At 54.1% G+C, this 20,369-nt stretch overlaps 1 protein-coding gene across 2 annotated transcripts in view; it reads right to left on the minus strand.

Annotated features, from left to right (window-relative positions):
• Positions 1-250: 250 nt before the first annotated feature.
• The window catches only part of CPT1B (carnitine palmitoyltransferase 1B), a 30,142-nt gene continuing 10,023 nt past the window's right edge, over positions 251-20,369 (minus strand). For both annotated transcript variants that reach the window (XM_061637951.1, XM_061637949.1), the window contains exons 2-19: positions 18,968-19,128; positions 18,072-18,211; positions 17,064-17,235; positions 15,120-15,221; positions 14,512-14,649; positions 14,056-14,133; positions 13,778-13,885; positions 13,289-13,373; positions 11,738-11,933; positions 11,090-11,275; positions 10,129-10,234; positions 9,381-9,497; positions 5,516-5,680; positions 4,694-4,828; positions 2,588-2,740; positions 2,312-2,425; positions 1,337-1,429; positions 251-607 (exon numbers count right to left, since the gene is read on the minus strand). In XM_061637951.1, coding sequence (XP_061493935.1) covers positions 518-607; positions 1,337-1,429; positions 2,312-2,425; positions 2,588-2,740; positions 4,694-4,828; positions 5,516-5,680; positions 9,381-9,497; positions 10,129-10,234; positions 11,090-11,275; positions 11,738-11,933; positions 13,289-13,373; positions 13,778-13,885; positions 14,056-14,133; positions 14,512-14,649; positions 15,120-15,221; positions 17,064-17,235; positions 18,072-18,211; positions 18,968-19,108 — 2,319 coding nt within the window. In that variant the 5' untranslated portion in view covers positions 19,109-19,128 and the 3' untranslated portion in view covers positions 251-517. The remainder of the gene's footprint in view (positions 608-1,336; positions 1,430-2,311; positions 2,426-2,587; positions 2,741-4,693; positions 4,829-5,515; positions 5,681-9,380; positions 9,498-10,128; positions 10,235-11,089; positions 11,276-11,737; positions 11,934-13,288; positions 13,374-13,777; positions 13,886-14,055; positions 14,134-14,511; positions 14,650-15,119; positions 15,222-17,063; positions 17,236-18,071; positions 18,212-18,967; positions 19,129-20,369) is intronic.

A 20,369-nucleotide genomic window follows, 5' to 3' on the forward strand; every position in this document is an offset into this window, starting at 1 on the left:
AGCTGGGGAGGACTAGCCTCAGAGGGAGGCAATGGCAAACCTCTCTGAATACAGCTTACTATGAAATCCCTATTCATAGGGTAGCCATAAATCAGGATTGACTTGAAGGCAGTCCATTTCCAAAGCCAGACTAGCCCCCCTTGCCTAGCCATTGTATATTTGTGCCCCCTTTTCTTTGCCCCCCGCTTTTTCTCTAAGATGAGGAATACCAGCAACAGAGGAACTGAAATCAAGTCCACCTCCACACACCCACAGCCAAAAACATTCCTCCTTTATGAGTGGCATCTCAGTGGCACCTGCCCTGTTGCCCTCCTCACCCCAGAATCTTGTGTCCGTCCACGGGGTGCCCCTGGGCAGGGCAGAGGGGGCTCCAGGCAAAAGTCAGAGCTGAAGATGGCAGTGGCAGCAATATCCACCTGCAATCTGCTTGTGGAGGGGTGGCCAGCTCTGCAGCCGGGCAGTGGCTTCCTTGTGGTACGGGCCACAACGGGCCCACGGCAAAGGGGCCAGTCCAGGCTCAGTTGGCCATTTTCCTGGCTGGCGTTTCAAACAGGGCTGCAATGTCCAGCATCGCCTGTTGGATGTTCTTCCCAAAGCGCTTTGAGTCCTGGGGGGGGGGGGAGGAGAGGAGGAGATGTATTGTCAACACAGCTCTCTCAGGGCGACCAAGGGTGGGGCAGCCAGTGGGGCAGCCTCCCTCCTCCCCCTCCATGTCAGCTTAGACTATCAACCCCTCTCAGTCAAGGGTGGCACAAACCGAGAGCCAGTTGCACTTGAGAAGATCACACGAATGCCAAGTCTGCGGTGCTTGGCCTCTTCCCACTTCTGCTGACCTCACACTGTTCCCACAACATCCCCCGTGACTCTGGCTGAGGGTCAGCTGCCGTGGCTTTCTGGGCCAGCAGATTTACTCCTCCGGCTGGGCTCATGTCCTCCCTTCACACTGTCTCTTTCTGTCATGTTTGGAAATGGGGGGGGGGAGGAAATGGAGGGGAGTGGCAGTATGGAGGACTTGGCTGAATCACAAGACAGGCACAGAGCACTGTGGGCAGGAAGGAGGCGTTCAGAGGGGAAGCGGGGGGACCCGTGACGTGCCAGCCAACAGCAGGGGCACATCCCCCCCCTGCTGCCACCAGTGAAGGACCCTCCCCGTGGAAAATCCATGTGTCAAAAGGGGGGTATAAACAGGGCCCCTTATCTGGGGAGAATGCATCTCCAGCGGCTGCCACAACACTCTCAAGCCTACCAGCAGGCACTTCCCCTTAGCCCCCTAGGAGACGCCCCCCCAGCTGTGCTTCTACACGCCCACCAGGGTCACCCCCTCATGCACACTCACCGTTTCAGGGCTGGAGAACTTGCTGGAAACGTGGAAAGTGACCAGGTTCTCTCCAGCAATGATATAGGAGACTCCGTATCCATCATCGGCCACCTGCAGGGCAGGGCAGGGGAGGGAGGGGCGGTCAGGCCCATGGGCAGCGGAGGACCACGGAGGCCAGTGGGTGAGAGCAGAGGAGGGTGGCCATGTAGCCTGGCCTGGCAGGGCAACGGGGCGGCCAGTTCTGCAGCAGGGGGCGGGCAAGGGTCAGGGAGGGAAAGGGTGCTAAAAGCAGGGGGAGCATCAGTGGCTAGCTACAGGCCCCTCGAGGTTGCCGGGGCAGCCCGTCTCTGCACAGCAGCTTGCTGGGGTTGGCGAGGGCAAGAGCGGTTCTGTGCTTGAGTCCTGCTCGTGGGCACCTCTAAAGTTCTTTCCCATCTGGCTCCAAATGGGCCACCGTCTAAATAATCAAGCACACTTGCACAGGTGGGCGGCCAACCCACCCTGATAGGAACCCAGCCAGACTGTGGGCCCATCCAGACCTCTACCATCCACACTGACTGGCAGTGGCTTTCCAAGGCTTCCGGGCAGGGAACACTCCTAGTCTTACCTGGAGATGTCGAGGACTGAACCCAGAGCCTTCTTTACGCAAAGCACTGAGCCAGCGACCGTCTCCAAAAACTTGATCCCTTAATTTAGGGACATCCGAAGGTGCCTTAGAGTCAGACCATTGGTCCATCCAGCTCAGTATTGCCTACACTGGCTGGCAGTGGCTCTCTGGGGTTGCAGGCAGGGGACAGTCCCAGGCTTCGCTGGAGATGCCGGCGGGGCTTGAACCTGGGGCCTTCTGCATGCCAAGCAGTTGCTCTGCCAGTGAGCCACATCCCTTCTCCTTATGTATCCCCCGAGCTCACCCTGCGACACCCTGCAGGTGTTGGCACATTCCCTTCCAGTCTTCTACATGCAAACACACACGCCTGAGCAGACCCTACTCACCGGCCCAAAGCCCCCACCGGAGGAGACACAATCCGGATTGGATTCCAAGTCGAACATTTTGATCTGCTGCTGCGGAGTCTGGCTGGTGGAGAGGCGCCAGGGATCAGACAGCACCTGCGGGTGGCGAGTGGGGACAGAGTGAGTGCCAGCTCCCCCTCCCTGCACAACACTGTGTGGCACATGGCTGGCACTGCACATGTGAGAAGCCCCTGGGTGCCCCTCACAGGGAGCCCCCCAGCTGTGCAGCCAGCAGTGGGCGGCAGGGGTCAAAGTCACCTTAGCCAGGAAGGGGGAGTCCACTCCCAGGTAGCGCGAGACCACGTAGAGGCAGAAGAGGTGCCTGTCAATGCCAGCCCCGGTCATGGCCAGGCGGTACATGTGCTGGTGCTTCTCGGCTGCTATCTTGAACAGCCGCAGGCACTCCGAGGGCTGAGGGGGGGAGAAAGAGGTTAATAAGGGCCCCTCCCTGCCAAGGGACACACCTGCACTCTCCCCTGAAGGGGGCTGCCTGGGGGAGCATCAAGGCAAGAGGTCTGTTTGTCTTCTCGAAGTTTCCAGTTCCGCTTTTTTAAAGATGTGGCGGCGCCTGAACTCTTTCACTTGGTGAACCACAGGCTGGTGCCGCCCCCCCCCCCACCTGAGGCCTGGAAATGCTGCTTCTTTCCATCACTGCCAGGCAATGTCCTCCTAAATCCAGGATGGTGGACTCTCCAGATGTCACCGGACTGCAACCCCCACCACCCCTGACCATTGGTTAGGCTGGGGCAGCTGGGAGCTGGGAAGGTGCTCACCCCTGGCTTGGCTACTAGAATAGACAAGCAAAGCTTTGTCTTTCTTCCGTGGCTCAGGTGTCAGGCTCCTGGGCTCAAGTCCCCCTTCAGCCATGAGGCTCACCTGGGTGACCCTGAGTCAGTCACACACTCAGCCAAACCTACTTCACAGGGCTGGTGTGAGGATAAAAGCATCTATGCAACCCCCCAGCTCCTTGGAAGAATAAAAATGTAAAAAATACAGGGTCATATTTAGGAGCAAATTTGTATGACATAATAAAAAATAGACAGATTGCTCAAAAATATTATTTGGTGACTGTGGTTGCGCTTTCGGTTGCATAACAGGTGGACTTTAGACTTAAAGCAGAGTTTAGGCTATGCTCGATTCCAACTGGAGTACTGTATGAATTGGATTATATTTTATTGTGTCCTACAATACAGCAAGTTGTCTCATTCTCTTGTTTTATAATGAGTTTTAACTTATGCATCACAAATTTGCTACTGTGATGTGCTGATGTTTTGGGAAGCACAGTATATGTGTCAAAACACAATAAGCAAAAAAGGAAAAGGAAAACTGCAGGGCTCTTAAAATCTAACCACCTTTTTAAAATGAAGAATCCTGTTGGCTCAAACAAGGATACACCTTCTCATTTCTGAAATCCAATTCTTCACATTTACATTCCTTAATTTTAATCCCTTTTAAATCCTTTTAAGTAAACATCCAATTATTTTTGCGACTCCTCTAGCAATTTTGCTTTATCTTGTGATATATGATTAAGTTCCAGCTTGATTTCACAGTCTTGAATAGCTTCATGTCTCTTTCCTGCTTCCACATTTGCACGCTCAATTAGCAATAACATTAACTCCATGGAGTATTTGTTCAACCTAGATGCCCAGTCGTTTCTGAATTCCCCCTCCTGGGTAAACAAACCTGGGTTTCTTAAACTTCTCAGTCCCCTTGGGATTCTAGATCATTTATGATATTCAGAGAGGGTGGCAGCACATAAAACTACACAAATCTTTTTCCTCTTCAGTTTTCCCCAATTGTGTCATTCTGTTTCATCCCCACCATTTACATTCAGACAGAACAAAGACTGTCCTTGTAAAGCTCTTAGCAGCCACAGAAGCACGAGAGGAATTAATTGGACACTTTCCCCAAACACGATTGCTTAGAAAAGACTTCCCAAGGACTCGGGACTAGATGGGACTTGTTTGAAAAAGACTTAATGGCCAAAATGTATCTAAAACTGGCTGTTCCATAGAATCACTGTTTATTGTCCAATTTGTATTATTGTTCATTGCCCTTTCTCATATTTTTTGGAAGGCATTACAAGTATAATTTCATATTTGTGGGCCTTTTTGCTGATTGTGTTGGAGAGCCCCCCCCCAATGCTCTGGCCCTAGACAGATATATGAGAGAGAGAGAGAGAGAGAGAGAGAGAGAGAGACAGAGACAGAGACAGAGAGAGAGTGCAAGCGCAAAGAAGCTTCTTATGGGGCAGCAGCACAGATGAAAGGCAGGAGGGAAACAAGGGGAGGGTCTGCAAAAGACATGTGGGCAGGGGATGGGGGGCTCGCAACTGTAGGAACCCCCCTGAGAAGCTGAACTCACACTGCACTTTGGATCCGCCATGCTGCGTACGAAGGCTGTTGACTCGCTGGTGCAGGAGCGCACTGTCTCCGTCCTGCCTTCCCGGAAGAGCCGCGTCATGGAGGCCTCGTAGGTGAGGAAGAAGCGGCCCTTGTCCTAGCGGAAGAGGCAGTGAGGGGGGGTTGGGAGATGACCTCTACCCCCTCCTCAATCATCCTCCCCCCCTCAAGACTTTGCACACCCTGTCAGTTTCGGAAAGGACACCAACTTTTATATGTGAAGGACTTCACCTGGGCAGTATCATGATTGTGGCCCTTGACACCTGTGCTTTTCCCTAACTGAGGCAGGTTTTGGCCCTAGAACCAGACTGGGGAAGTCTTGCCCCAGGGGCTGAACGCAGCCCCCCAGACAGGCCCTCCAGACTCACGGCAGGCCACACCCCCTTCCCTGGGCCATGCCCCTCGTTATATCTGCTCCACACTGCGTTCAAGTGCTTTTGCCGGGCTAGGCTGTGCCCCTGGATGGTGACAAAGGCTCTCACATGCCCAGATGGAGACACAGAGAGAGGGAGGGTGTGTGGGTGTGTATCTGTGGGTGGGTGCATGGGTGGGTGTGTTCATGTGCAGAAACTTGTGCTTTCACATGTGGCCAACTGTACAGAGGAAAGAGTCACACATTGCTCCGCCCACTTTTGCCTCTGGCCCCACCCACCAGTGGCATCTGGACCCTGGAAGGTTGCTGCCCATGAGCTGAAAAGGGTTCCCCACCCCTACCCCAGAGCGAGGGTGCTGGGAGGGAGCGGAGGGTGCCGGCAGCCGGCGAGGGAGAGGTAGTGGCACTCACCCGGAAGTGTGCCAGCTGCAATGCAATCTGGATGAAACTGTCAGGGCTGGTCCGGCACTTCTTGATGCGCCCTTTGCCAAACTCAGTGAATCGGAAGCAGTGGAAGTCCACGTCGTCTGCGAGTGCCCTGGCCACGCTGTAGGAGGCCTCGATGACCTTGCTGCACTGCAGAGAGCAACTGGGGGTGAGACCGCAGAGGGAGAGGTGATCCCCCACCCACCCCTCTCTGAGGCATGGGGGGTGCAAAGCAAGCCACGGCCCCTGCCTCTCCTGAGCCTCCCCAACAACTTCCAACAGGCAGAAAACTGCTGGCCCAATGCTATGGCTGGTGGGGAGGAGGAGAAAGGGGAGCCGTGGGGAGTCTGTGCTCCAGAGGTAGATGGCAACAGCTTCTCCGTCAGCACCACAAACAAGACCAGCTGGGCCTGCCCCTGAGAGCCCCGCTTTCCTGAGAGAAGGTGCTCAGACCAGCACAGAGTAGAAGGGATCAGACACCCAACAGGTCACAGAAGAGGAGTGGGATCCACGAAAGGGCAGCCTGGCTCAAACCTGCATTGCCCGAAACTTCTGGTTGCTTTTAGAGCATGTGGGAAGTACGAATGGCTCACTCCGAGAGTGCTTCATAGCAGGCGCAGCCCTGATTAGAGAAATCCTGGCCTACAGCAACAGTCCATGCAGAGAGGCAACAGGCAGCCTCCACTGAGTGGGTGGGGTGGGGGAGAACTCTGAACTCTGCCAGGCATTGGAATGTTCCAGCCACACGCAGGGCAGAGAAGTGCCCAGAACTGCCTTCCCCTTGAGTGGGAAGAGGCAAAGTGGGAGGAGCAAATCCTGCAGAGCTGCAGCAGGCAGCCTCCTCCGTGGCTCACAGGAGCCTTTCGCTATTTCTTTTATGCATTGCCCATGGGCAGCATACCGCCATGCCAACACATCACTGGAGAATGACTGCCGTATGCCAGTATGGCTGTCGCGGTGATCGTTTAAGCACTTCTCCTGTTTCTGCCCACGCAAGGAGCCAAGCAGAAGACCAGGGAAAGCAGCAAAGCTCCCCCCCCAACAGGCAGAAAACTGCTGGCCCAATGCTATGGCTGGTGGGGAGGAGGAGAAAGGGGAGCCGTGGGGAGTCTGTGCTCCAGAGGCAGATGGCATTTGTTCCCCAGCGACTGTTTCCTGACTCCTAACAGAGCAGAGCAGAGGGAACTGTCTGAGTTGGTCTACAGGTGAGGAGATATAAGCAAGCCAGCTTTCAGAGTGCGAGCGAACAGAGTGAGCGAACAGGCAGCACAAACAGGAGTTTGACAAAGGAGTTGTAGCGAGGAAAGGAAAAAGGCAAGCGGGCTCTGAAGCCGTGGACTCTAAGCTGTGTGCTCTGAAGGGCTCCAGAGCAGCTTGATTGGAAGGGGTGTGGCCTGATAGCTATTGGCTGAAGGGCGTGGCCTGAGAACTGCTGAGGGCAACAAGCAGCAGCTGTGTGTGCTGGGACTTTCATTCTGCTTCCTGACTCCTAACAGAGCAGAGCAGAGCAGAGCAGAGCAGAGGGAGCTGTCTCATTTGGTCTACAGGTGAGGAGATATAAGCAAGCCAGAGTTCAGAGAGCGAGCAAACAGAGCATTCAAGAGGCAGCTGGACAGCCATCTGTTGGGAATGATTTGATTTGGATTCCTGCATTGAGCAGTGGGTTGGACTTGATGCCCTTATAGGCCCCTTCCAACTCTACTATTCTATGACGTGAACAGAATATTAGAGACATTCACGGAGGAGAAGGCTATCAATGGCCACTAGCCAGGATGGCTCAGCTTGGCCTCCATAGGTGGAGGGAATGTGCTTCCAAATACCAGTCGCCTGGACCCTCAGGAGGGGAGAGAGTTGCTCCTGCACTCTGGTCCTGCTTTTGGGCTTGCCAAGGGCACCTGGTTGGCCACTGTGAGAACTGGATGCTGGACTAGATGGGCCACTGGCCTGATCCAGCAGGCTCTTCTTATGTCCTTATGTCAGAAGAAGAGCTCCCTCCCTCAAATGCTGCTTGAGCCCCCCACCCCACCCCTCACCCCGGCAGCTGCCTGGCTGCCCCTTCTACAGTCAGACCAGCACCCTGCCAAGCTCTGGAGCAGCCAGCCAGATAGGGGCTGCCAGACAGTTGCTTATTAGGGGCCATAGTTTACATCCACACACTCCAAAGAGGGTGTGCCTGGCTGCCCAAGTCCCACATCAACACGGTGGGGATCTTATGTTGGGCTGAAGGTCAGGGAAGCGTTAACACAACATAAGAGCCTGCTGGATCAGGCCAGTGGCCCATCTAGTCCAGCATCCTGTTCTCACAGTGGCCAACCAGGTGCCTGGGGGAAGCCCGCAAGCAGGACCCGAGTGCAAGAACACTCTCCCCTCCTGAGGCTTCCAGCAACTGGTTTTCAGAAGCATGCTGCCTCTGACTAGGGTGGCACAGCAGAGCCATCATGGCTAGTAGCCATTGATAGCCCTGTCCTCCATGAATTTGTCTAATCTTCTTTTAAAGCCGTCCAAGCTGGTGGCCATTACTGCATCTTGTGGGAGCAAATTCCATCGTTTAACTATGCGCTGAGTAAAGAAGTACTTCCTTTTGTCTGTCCTGAATCTTCCAACATTCAACTTCTTTGAATGTCCACGAGTTCTAGTATTATGAGAGAGAGAGAAAAACTTTTCTCTATCCACTTTCTCAATGCCATGCATAATTTTATACACTTCTATCATGTCTCCTCTGACCCGCCTTTTCTCTAAACTAAAAAGCCCCAAATGCTGCAACCTTTTCTCGTAAGGGAGTCGCTCCATCCCCTTGATCATTCTGGTTGCCCTCTTCTGAACCTTTTCCAACTCTAGAATATCCTTTTTGAGATGAGGCGACCAGAACTGTACACAGTATTCCAAATGCGGCCGCACCATAGATTTATACAACGGCATTATGATATCGGCTGTTTTATTTTCAATACCTTTCCTAATTATCGCTAGCATGGAATTTGCCTTTTTCACAGCTGCCGCACACTGGGTTGACATTTTCATCGTGCTGTCCACTACAACCCCGAGGTCTCTCTCCTGGTCGGTCACCGCCAGTTCAGACCCCATGAGCGTATATGTGAAATTCAGATTTTTTGCTCCAATATGCATAATTTTACACTTGTTTATATTGAATTGCATTTGCCATTTTTCCACCCATTCACTCAGTTTGGAGAGGTCTTTTTGGAGCTCTTCACAATCCCTTTTTGTTTTAACAACCCTGAACAATTTAGTGTCGTCAGCAAACTTGGCTCACTCCTAATTCTAGGTCATTAATGAACAAGTTGAAAAGTACAAGTCCCAATACCGATCCTTGAGGGACTCCACTTTCTACAGCCCTCCATTGGGAGAACTGTCCATTTATTCCTACTCTCTGCTTTCTGCTTCTTAACCAATTCCTTATCCACAAGAGGACCTCTCCTCTTATTCCATGACTGCTAAGCTTCCTCAGAAGCCTTTGGTGAGGTACTTTGTCAAACGCTTTTTGAAAGTCTAAGTACACTATGTCCACTGGATCACCTCTATCTATATGCTCGTTGACACTCCCAAAGAATTCTGGGGATTGCTGTACGAAGTGGGGAGCCCCACGTCTTTTTAAGCCCCTTTCCCATGCCTTGTGGGCGAGCTGCCCCGCCCTGCTTTGTGGCCTGGGACTGCCCCAGCGCAGGACCTCCCAGAAGCAGACAGCCCTGACACAGTGCCCAGTGGGGAGCCGGCCCTCCCAGAGGCCTGCCTACGTAGAACCAAAAGGGTCCTCCATCTCCCAAAGCAGCATCGTGGCCACCCTCAGCCTCCTGTAGTCCTGTGGGGTGGGGGGGAGGAGCATGGACCGACTTACCTCCTCAGAGATGCCCCACATCAAGCGCTGCGGGGGAAGGAGGTCGGAGTTGGGCACCCCGTGGCAGTGCCCACTGCTGCAGTACCCCAACTGGAACTGGTCCATAGCCAGCATGAACTGGGGAGAAAGGCAAACGAATTGTTGTTGTGTAAATTTGTATATTTGTTAGCAGAGAACAACAGCGGTCTGAGCTGTGTATGTGCCAGTGTGTGCGTCTACCTAAGTGGCAGGCTTTTACTCTGCATTGAGATCACTGAGACTTAGTAAAACAAGAAAAGCTACTTTATTTATAGAAATACATAAAAGATAGGGAAGACATACCTAGTTCTAACTAACTAACTAAGTTGGAGGTGCAATGCCCAGACGTGGGTCTTGCCCTCGTGGCTCAGGAGGGAGAGAGAGCAGAGACAAAGGTGTCCCCTCTCTCCTCGGACAGTCAAAGAGAGGAAGAGAAAGGGTGGAAGGAAGGAGGAGCAGCAGATAAGCTTCCCTTAAGACTATCAGTCTAGCGAAGGAAGGAAGTCAGGCAGAGCATCCCAGGTAAAGGTAGCCAAGCCTAGCCATCTGGAGGACCCTCGCTCTGTCTCCCTTCTGGAACATCAACAAAAGAACAAAACAGGAGTTGCTCTGGCCCCACTTCCAACAGGAATGAGGCTGAGGGGAGCACTCGTGGCCCCCTCTTCTCTCTAGGAAGACAGGCACCCCCCTCCCCAACTGTCTCAATGGGCAGGCCCTGCTCCATCCTCACCTCCCAAAGGTGCCCGACAATGGGGGCGTCGGCCCACGAGTGTTCGGCGTTGGCACCCAGCTTCCCATTGCAATACACCACCAGTGTGAAGGACTTGTCAAACCACCTGCAGAGAGAACACGGCCTGGGTCAGAACGGGCATGCGGAGTGGCAGGCTGGGCCAAGCGTGGCAGGCACTGATGGGATGGAACAAGAGAAGCCCCCAAAGCGAGTTCACCCTTGGGGGCAATGGCCAGCAGGTGGGGCAGCACCAGTCTTGCGTGCAGGGCAGGCTACGGGGGATGGAGGACACAGTGACTGCTTCCAGATGACTGGTTTATTGGGCACTCATCCTGATCTGCTGGCACGGAGGCTGGATGAAGTTGGCTGTTAAAGGTCGGATGACATCGGCTATTTAATGAGCAAATGATTTTCCAGTGCGTTTTCCCCTTATCGCTAAAAATGCAGTCTGCATGTGATCAAATCCCACCTGAAAACAGCAGCAGTCTGGAAGGACCCAGGGACTCAGACATGGTGTGTGTGTCCCGCATCTGACCTCCCTCCGCCCTCTGCCCTCCTTTCCTGCACATGTGCACGGACGGCATGCAGGCGTGACTTTCTTGGTGGGCCTGCACAATATCATAAAGAAACACAGCAGCCACGTTTGGGGAACCTGCAGGATCCTGGGCAGCTGGTGGACAGGCTGGGATGTCCCAAGTACTGTTTTCATCTCTGCTAGTGTTGTTCAACTCATCAAGAGTTCACCAGAAAGGCAGTGGAGGGCATTTATGGGCTCCAGGAGCAGGCATGCAACACCAGAGATGCTCAACGAACAGCCGTCCCAGGTGACTCATGGAAGCGAGCCAAGGCACCACCACAAGTCATCACGGATCAAAAGCAGGGACAACTGCCCAGTGGCCACCGTTGTCCTGACAGAGGCCTGGGTCTGGGGCAAAGAGAGCGGTCCTGACATGGGCCTCACCTGTCGTAGCAGCGCCCATGGAGGAGGCTCTTTGAATACCGGTCCAGACTCTCCTCCTGCTCCCAGAGGAAGCCTTGAGCGTCTTCGTCCAGAGTCAAGAAGAATGCCGCTCGCTCGATGCAGTCCAGGGACACCTTGTTCCTGCCCCGGCTGAAATACTTGGCACGGGCTTCGGCCCACGAACATCTGGAAATGACACCGGAGGAGAGAGGCAAGGAGCTGACTCCCAAAGCACGCTGGGCTCTGGTCCCTCCGCATAGGAATGATTGGGGGGGGGCTGTTTGTATTCTGCTCTTTAATCTGCTGGTCGATACGCTGCTTTATATCGTTTTATCCATTCCAGAACTGGTTGTTTCAGCTGCAGCTTTTCCCACTTCATTATTTTGTGCTATTTTATCATAGTAATTTGATTGTTTTATTCTGTTCTGAGCTGCTTTATAAAAACCTTTTGGTTGGAAAGGGCATCAGCCTGGCTTGAACCAGGCCCTCGGCTCAAATCCCTCCTCCGCAGATGACTTTCGACACCCAGATCGGTTCAGGGCCCCTCTTGGGGAAGGGAAGAGAAGCATTCCCTGCTGAGCTGGGTGGATATCTGGCCCCACCCCAGCCCCGCTGCCCTGCCCCAGACATCCCCAGCCCGGCACTTGCCTGTCCCCGGCAGTGAGAGCGGCCAGCTTCAACTCGCCCGGCTGCGGTGGGGAAGGGTCATCCAGGATACGCTGGAACTGCATCTCCAGGTCACGGGGAGACAGCAGCTTCCCAGCTTGGTAGAGCCACACCTTGTAAAAGCGGCCTTTGTGGAAGACGGCCAGGTGCCTGCTGTCCAACAGGTGGAGAAGAGTGTCTGCAAGAGAGCCATAACAGACAGGTTGCCTTCCTCAAAGCTGCCAGCAAACGGCAAGGGAGGTGCTGCGGTGCAGTCCACTGGGGCTCAGTGGGGTTGTGCAGAGGTTGCATGGGGCTACCCCTCCCCAAACACTCCTGCTCACGTGATCTAATGGAAACCTGGGTGTGGCAGAGCCCCACTTTGTAGGCAGAAGTTCCCAGGTCCAGTCCTTGGCAGCTTCTCCGGGTAGGGCTGGGAGAGACCACTGCCTGCAAGCCTGGAGAGCCACTGCCAGCCAGTGCAGTCAGTACAGCAGGAGGCACCTTCCTGTGTCTCAAGTCCCGCCTGTTGCATCTCACATGATGAGAACAAGGGGGACTCTGCTGCTGGGAGTGATGCGCAGGAGTGCACAAGCAGCCCCCCACTCCTGTGTTAGGATCCCATCAAACCCAGACCTGAGAGGCCTCTTTAGAGGAAGAGGCTGGCGATCCCAAGACCTGGAGGGACCCACAGCACTCCAAAGGCAGCCTGATGAGGCCCATCTCAGGGATGCCTTGCCTGCCCTCCCCGGCCGTGTCCAGTCTCCCAGCCCCACTCTAAGAGCGCCCCCCATCTGCTCCCAGCAGGGCAGCCTCTGCCATTTGGCTGGTGGGGGAGGAAAGGAGTGAAGGGTCAGGAAGCACCCCACCCAGCCCCCACCCTGCCTCTTGCCATGAACTTCACAGGGTGGCCTGGGCCCCCTCGGCCCTTTCTCTTTAGCAGGGAGGCAATGACACTGACCGGCCCAACTGGGCTGTCGTAAGAGTTACCCCAGGCTGTGAAGGGCTGTCCAGGTTCTAAAGCAGGGTTGGGGGTGGCTTTCTCAGCCGGAGGGCCACATTCCCCACAGTGGGAGGTTAATAACACCAGCGGGGAGAGCCGTGAATGTGAACAAAGGGTTGGACTTGATGGCCTTATGGGCCCCTTCCAACTCTGCTATTCTATGATTCTATGAACTCTGCCTTTGTCCGGGAGGCCAGTTTCCACACACACTCGAACGCCTCCCTCCAAGCAAGCAAGACTCGAGGCCTTCGTGGAGTTCAAGGGCACACTCCAGCCTTGTGCAAACGCGCACGGAGGATGGGAGGCAAGGCCAGGGAGGGTCTCAGCTGTGGAGAGGGGGGCGTGGCCTGCAGAGTCCCAAGGGCCAGATCAAGAGGTCTGGAGGGCCACGTTCAGCTCCAGGGACTGAGGTTCCCTCTGGCTCTTCTAAAGCATCACATAAATGCTTTTAAAATTAATCCCGTTGGTGAACGGGTGTGTGTGTGTCTGTGTGCCTGCCATGACTCGGTGGCGCTGCCCGCCTTCTGCCCCCCTGCCCTCCTGCCACCCACCTGCCTCCTCTCCAGGGATGCGCGTTGTGTTAAACATTCTCTCCATCTGGTAGGAGCACATGGGCACCACACCAAGCGCCATCACCTGGGGGCAAAAGCGAGCAGGGAAGAGAGTTACTTATCTATGCATTTGAAAGGTTTCAGTCCAGCTTCCACAAAGACTACTAACAATAATAAAAGAATCCAACAATTCAGCTTAATTTTTTTAAAGATCCACTGAAGGACTGTGAAAAAGCAGCGACAGCTGAGATGTCATGTAAGAGGAGCAGTAGAGAAAACCAACCCCCCCCCTAAAAAAAAGCCCAGGAGAATAACAGAGCAACCCTAACCGTGTCTATGCAGAAGAGAGTCCTTTCGAATTCCATGGGGCTTACCCCCAGGGAAGTGGATCAGAGGCAGCATGTCACCCTCCTCAGTTCTGCTGCTGGGAAGGGGCTGTGCACCTCAGGACCCCGTTTGGGGAAACCCTGCCCCCTATCCCTCACTCACGGGTGCAAGCTGTTCGTGGTCCAGCCGGCGTCGGTAAAGCATGATGGCATGCACAGCGTTGCCTGCCCGAGCAGACTGGATGGAGGTGGGGGTCGAATACAGGAAATCCTGGCAGGTGAAAGAGACAATGGGGGGGCGGCTGAGCCAGGCAGAACCTGCGCTTGGTGGGTCATTGGGGGAGGTCAGGATGTCCCTCCAGAACTGCCCCAAAGGGTAGACTGAAGGTGGCAGGGGGCACACGACACGCCCCAGCTCCCCACCTCCGCTGACGGACTCACCATGACATAGTAGTTGCTGTTCACCATGATGGGGCCTCTTCCCCGGAGGTAGATGTATTCCTCCCACCAGTCGCTCACCTGCCAAAGGGACAACGTGGCCCTGCCCAGGTGAGAATCAGATGAAGGTCTGGCCGCTGCATTCAGGGGCAGAGGAGGCCTTCAGAATCCCCCCCCCCCGGGAGCTAAAGGAAGGTTCTCCAAAAACTGGGCTTGAGCGGGCAGCAGCTGGCAGCCAACCTGGCAGGAGTGTGTGTGTGTGTGTGTGTGTGTGTGTGTGGGGCAGCTGAGGCCTCGTGGGGGAGGGAGAGGCCCAGGGTGGAGCAGAGAAGGTGCCGGACCAAGGTCTGGGCACACACGTGGAGCTGGCAGAAGGGGAGAGGGGCACACCGTAGGGTGCTGAAGGGGCACCCAGTGGTCCTGGGGTGGAGCTGTGACTGGCCCAGCAGAGGGACTCACGTAGTTGGTGGCCCACCAGGACTTGAGGACAAGGTACTTCTGGAGCCGGGGGGCCGTCTGCTGTTGGAAGTCCAGCGCTAAAGCCTCCATGTCATCATACTTCTCTGTGTCCAGCAGGGGGCGGACAGATTCAAGGTACTGCAGGAAGAGGAGGGCAGCTGAGCCCGGGGAAGTGGCCCTTCTTATGCGCTTGGCCCCCACTGCCTTGCGCCGAGGCACAGAACGCAGGTGCCAGTGCCGAAAAGGCCCAGAGCAGCTCAGCGGCGGAGCATCCGCTTTGCCCGCAGGAAGTCCCGGGTCCAGTCCCCAGCAGCATCCCTAAATAGGGCTGGAAAGATTCCTGAGCTGCTGGCAGTCAGTGTAGACAATATTGAGCTAGATGGGCCAGTGGTCTGCTCAGCTCAGGGCCTGGCTGGAAGCCAGGAAGGGGTGGTGCCTCCGGTCCCTCTCTAAGCCCTCTCCATCTCAGCTGCCCTGTTGCTGAAGCCATGGCTCTCTTCCAAGCTCCAGCCATCCTGCCCTGGGGGCCGGACAGAGCCCCTCGGCCAAGGCTGCCATTTCCGATCCAGGACCTGAGGGCTGCCAGGGGTTTCGGCCACTCCACTTACCCGCCGGATGGTGTCTTTCACATGAGGCACGGGCAGCTTGGGCAGGGAGGTCTGGAAGCTGTATAGCATCGGATTGCGGCCAGACATCACTTTCACCATGGCCTACAAGGAGAGGAGAGACAGGGGGATGTCACAGCTCGAGGTGGCATCTGCAGCTCAAAGCACGCCCCTCCCCAGGATCCTCTGGCTGCAGAGGGGTATTTACTGAATCTTCTTCATTCACAGCCTGATCAAGGTAGCTTACAATGAAATACTTAAGAAAGCAACAGCATGGTTCAAAAATTAATAAACAAACAGTTGAAACATTTCTTAAACAAAATACGAATTAAACAGCAGAGCAAAAGAAAGGATCAGTTATGTGAGGTGGAACTTCACGGGAATAAGGCAGTGTTTGCCAACCTGGTGCCCTCCAGGTGCTTTGGCTACAACCTTCATCAGCCCAGGCCTCATACAGCAGTGCTGGCTGGGATGATGGGAACTTGTTTTTAAAAAATATTATACCACTTATTATAATAAAAATCTCTAAGCATTACATAAAAGAAACATCAAGATATAAAAATCCAACCAACAAAATTCAATAAAATTTCCTGAAAGCTCAATAAAAACGGAACTATGTATTGTAAAGACAGAGATGTGTCCTGAGTTCTCACATCTGGAAGGTGAGGAGACGGCCTGTCCTGGATGGGCTTGCACTCCTTTGGAAGGAGCAGGTCTGCAGCTTGGGGGATGCTCCTGGATCCAACACTGTCACCGGAGGCACAGGTGCCCTCAGTGGCTAGCAGTGCCTGTTTCCAGCTCCGGCTGGCTTGCCAGTTTCGGCCCCTTTTGGACAGAGACGACTTGGCCGCAGTATTCCATGCTCTGGTAATTTCCAGACTGGATTACTGCAATGCACTCTTTGTGGGGCTGTCCTTGAAAACGACTCGGAAACTTCAACTGGTCCAAAATGCAGCAGCCAGATTAGTGGCTGAGTTTCCCTTTGGGTCTCATACAACCCCTGTTTTAAAACAGCCGCATTGGCTGCCAGTTTGCTTCCAGGCCCAGTTCAAGGTGCTCATACTATATAGTGGTTAAAGCTCAAATATCTCAGAGAGGGTCTCCTTCCCTACAGACCCTCTCAGGTGTTGAGATCAGCAGGGGGGGCTCTTGATACTTCGGCTCCCCTCAGGATTTCAGGAGGGAGGGAGGGTGGCCCGGGAGGGGGCATTCCCTGTGGCCGCCCCCAAGCTGCAGAATTCTATCCCCACAGAGGTGTGTCTGGCTCCTTCACTGTACAGATGCCCCTCTTCACCCTGACCTTTGAGCAGCAGTTTACAAAACAGAGAATTAAAAAGTTGTGAGTCCAGGAAAGCTTTTTGGGCAAACATATGTGCTGTCAAGGAGCATTTGCTGCTTCCTCCTCACAAATTACTGAGGGAGGGCATCCCAGAGGGTGGGTGCTACCACCGAGAAGGCCTGCTTCCACATTGTCACCACATGACAGCCTATTGGGTCAACCAGCAGCGTCTCCACGGAGATGGCTTGGTCTGTACTGGGGGAGAAAGGGTGCTGGGTATGAGGGCACCAGGTTGGTGAAGGCTGGAATTAGGTTATCTTTACTGCCTCATCTCAGGGAGGGGGGACAGCAAGGAGGTGGGCGAAGGCAGGCAAACGTCTCTTGGAATTGTCACTCCGGATCTTAAGGCACCACAACTGAAAGGGACCTCCCCGACCTCCCCTCACGTATTGGCCTATTTGTCGGTTCCAGAGAGCAGAGACCTGCTTCCAGCAGTGTCAGACACAGCTACATTGCCACATGTTGCCCCTCTTGTGCAGAGGCACAAGCATCTCAGGGCATGGCACCAGGGCCCCTCCCGCCCAGTACCAGGCCCTCCTTTGCCCCTGATGTCTCTGCCACCCTGGCACGTGTCCTAGCACGCGCACTCCATGACGATGACGACTCACCACCCAGATCTTGGTGCTGCGGCTGGTCTTGCCGTGGGGTTCAAACATCCAGCCGTGGTAGGAGAGGAGAAGTTTGAGTGTCTGCCGGCAGAGCAGGATGCCTGAGATCCAGGCGCCCGTGGAGAAAATGACAGCACTCAGCACCATTCGATTCCGGGGGCTCATGGAGGAACTGCAGCAGAGGGAGAAGAGAGGGTAGGTGGGTGACAGGGGGCTATGCCAGCCCCAGAGTGGCACAGAGGCCCTCCAAGAAGTCCCGGCAGTGGTGAAGAGCTCCTGGCTCTATGGCAGCCATCACCAACCCAGTGCCCACAACTCCCATCAGCATACAGCCAAAATATCTGGAGGGCACCAGATTGGCAATGGCTACCAATGCTTTAAGCCTGTGTCTTTCGCTGCTTTGGCCAAGTCCCACATTCTCTCTTCAAGGGCTTCTTAACATGGCCTGCTGCCTAAGGAAACTGTTCCTCAGCCCACTTCAGCCTTTGCTTTGTATGCACGAAGGGGGGGGGAGGAACAGGTCTCCCCCCCCAGCAGAAGACCTCTCCAAATGCTTGCAGCCATCCTTGAGAGGAAACTGCCTTTCCCCCCTCTGTGCACACATGCCAAACGATTAATCTTCTTCACTGCTCATGAAGGACATCATTCCATTTCATGGTTTACCCCTCTAGGAAGCTTTTGGTGCCCCTCACGTCAAGGTGATTTGTGCCAGGTTATTCCAAGGTGGTTTGGGAGGTGGCATAAGCCACAGAACTGCTTCTCCCTCTCCTTGCCTCATGCACCTGCCCAAAATCTGGTCTGGAGGGTTGGGGGAGCAGCCAGGACAGATTTAGGGGAGCAGATGGGGAGAGGAGAGGGAGGGGTTTTTTTCTTTACACAGCCAAATGTCCTTGAGTAGCAGATCTGTTTAGCTGGATGCCACCTTCTCCCTCTTGCTTTGACATTCCAGGAGATGAGAATGCAGGCCCAGGATGGAGATAGAGAGAAGGTGCAACGGCTGGCACCCACCTGTGCGGCAGGTGCTTCTGGATCTTGAGCAGGAGTCCCATGGACACATCTACGCGGAAGTACGTGGAGCCCAGTGTTGCTATAACAACAGCCAGCCAGCTTGAAGGTGTGCCGGGAAACACTCCTGTCAGGACACTGTTCTGTGGGAATCAACCATGTCAGAAGGAGGCCAAGGCTGGAAGGATACGCGGAAGAAGAGCCCATGGAACCAGGGCCCAGTTCTGGGTCTATCAGTCCTGCAGTTTGCAACTGTGGAAACACTTCAGTTGAGCTGGAACAGCCTGGCAAAAATACTGTCCACTGCTATGTGCAATTACCATGCACATTTATTTATGTATTTATTTATTAGATTTGTATCCCGCCCTTCCTCCCAGCAGGAGCCCAGGGCGGCATACAAAAGCACTAAAAACACTCCAAAACATCATAAAAACAGACTTTAAAATATATTACAACAAAACATCCTTAAAAACATATTAAAACAAAACATCATATTTAAAAAAAAAAAGCTTTAAAAACATATTAAAAAGCAATTCCAACACAGATGTAGACTGGGATAAGGTCTCTACTTAAAAGGCTTGTTGAAAGAGGAACATTTTAAAAGTCTGGGTGCTTTCTACAACAGTGGGACTCAGCATATGGGGCTTGGGAAACCCTCCATTGATCCCAGGCAAGGCCTCCATGCACTCACTCCATAGCAACAGGACTACACCACCTGTGTGTTGCCCCTCAACCCTCAGAGCACGCAGAACTGCAATCAGTAAATTGCAGACTGCAGGGGGCATTATGTGGAGCTCCTCTGTCTTCGCCACACCTCCCCCCCTTTCCTGAACTGACCTCCAGAGAGACCGCCCACCCAGGGACCTGTGTGGCTCCGCTCACGGCCACCTCTTGCTCACCTTGAGGCGGGCAAAGCGCTTCTTCCAGGATGAGAGGCCTGACAAGTAGATCTGCTTGAGGGCTTCACGGCTCAGCTGGAAATCGACACCCTCAGGGGTGACGGTGAACTGGAAGGCGACCGCCTGGTGGGCTTCCGCCATCTTGGAGGGTCTGCTGTTACCTGGAGGTGGGTCGGGGGGGTTGAGAACGGCACAAGCAACAAGACACTGGAACCCTCCCCCATGGGGTCCGCAGATGTCTTGCCTCATCTCAGGTACAAGACGGAGCATCAAATACAAATTGCAATTCTGCCCCTCCACATGCCTCCCTCCCTCCCCGCAAACCTCCCCAGAGAGCCTCTCCGCCGCCTAGGAGCTTGCCACAGGTTGTGCTTGTGTGAGGCTGTGGCAGCACCAGCACCAGCCTCTTCCAGGCTCTACCAGGTCTCATGTATTAGTTTCAAAACAGTTCCGATCCTGCTTTTCTGTTGGGGGGTGCGGGGGTGGGGGACTCAATGTGGCTAACAATGCAATAAACAAATAAATAAACAATCTACTGAAGCCCTGAAAATACAATAACATCAAAGCAGCACAACATATCAGAGTATCTGGTCAAAACTATAGCCTCCCCATATCAGTCTTGGATTAGCTGACATGTGTCCCGCAGCCCACTGATAGCTAACGCTTTAACTGCCATCCATTCCAAAGCCATGGAGCTACAGTAGAAAAGGCCCTGAGCATGAGACCACCCACTGGGCTTCCTAGGATGGGGTTCTGTGTGTACAGGGGACACAACCTCCATTACGGATCTCTGTGTTTGGACAGACGTGCCTAATAGGGGACCTTCCTGAGGTCTCCTAGTCCTAAACCCTTTAGGCCTTGCCCTTTTAACTTTTTTTTTTTTTTTAGGAAGGAGGTAGCCCCCATTTAAGAAGTGGGAATGAATTCAGTGTAACTGCTTCTGCTCAGAAAGTACCACCCTCAGAAGCTCCTAGAGAACAGCCTGCAGGAGGCCAGAGCCAAAGGGGAAGGCACAGGTCTCTCCTCTTTCATCACATCTCCATGCTGGGAAAAGCTCGTCTGGTTGAATTCCTGCCCGTCATGTAGCTGTCAAAGGCACAGCAGCCCTGCCAGAAGGAAAGAATGGCAACTCTGATGACTAGAAGCTCTGCCTGTTGGCTGCACAACAGCAAAAGCAATCCAAGGGATCTCTGAAGATGGGATATTTTTGGATGTCAGACTAGTGGCTCCGTCTGTGTCAGACGTGAGAGACAACAGCTCTAGGAATCTGGGCCTGATTGTGGGGAGGGGGCTCTCCAGCTGTGGCATTCTGCCAGCTGAGGGTGCAAACGCCCTCTGTGCACACACAGGGGAAAGGTGACTTTGGGCACAAATGATACTCACTAGGGATGACCTCTCAGGG

Source organism: Rhineura floridana, chromosome 8, assembly GCF_030035675.1.
Source record: "Rhineura floridana isolate rRhiFlo1 chromosome 8, rRhiFlo1.hap2, whole genome shotgun sequence".
Lineage (NCBI taxonomy): Eukaryota > Metazoa > Chordata > Lepidosauria > Squamata > Rhineuridae > Rhineura > Rhineura floridana.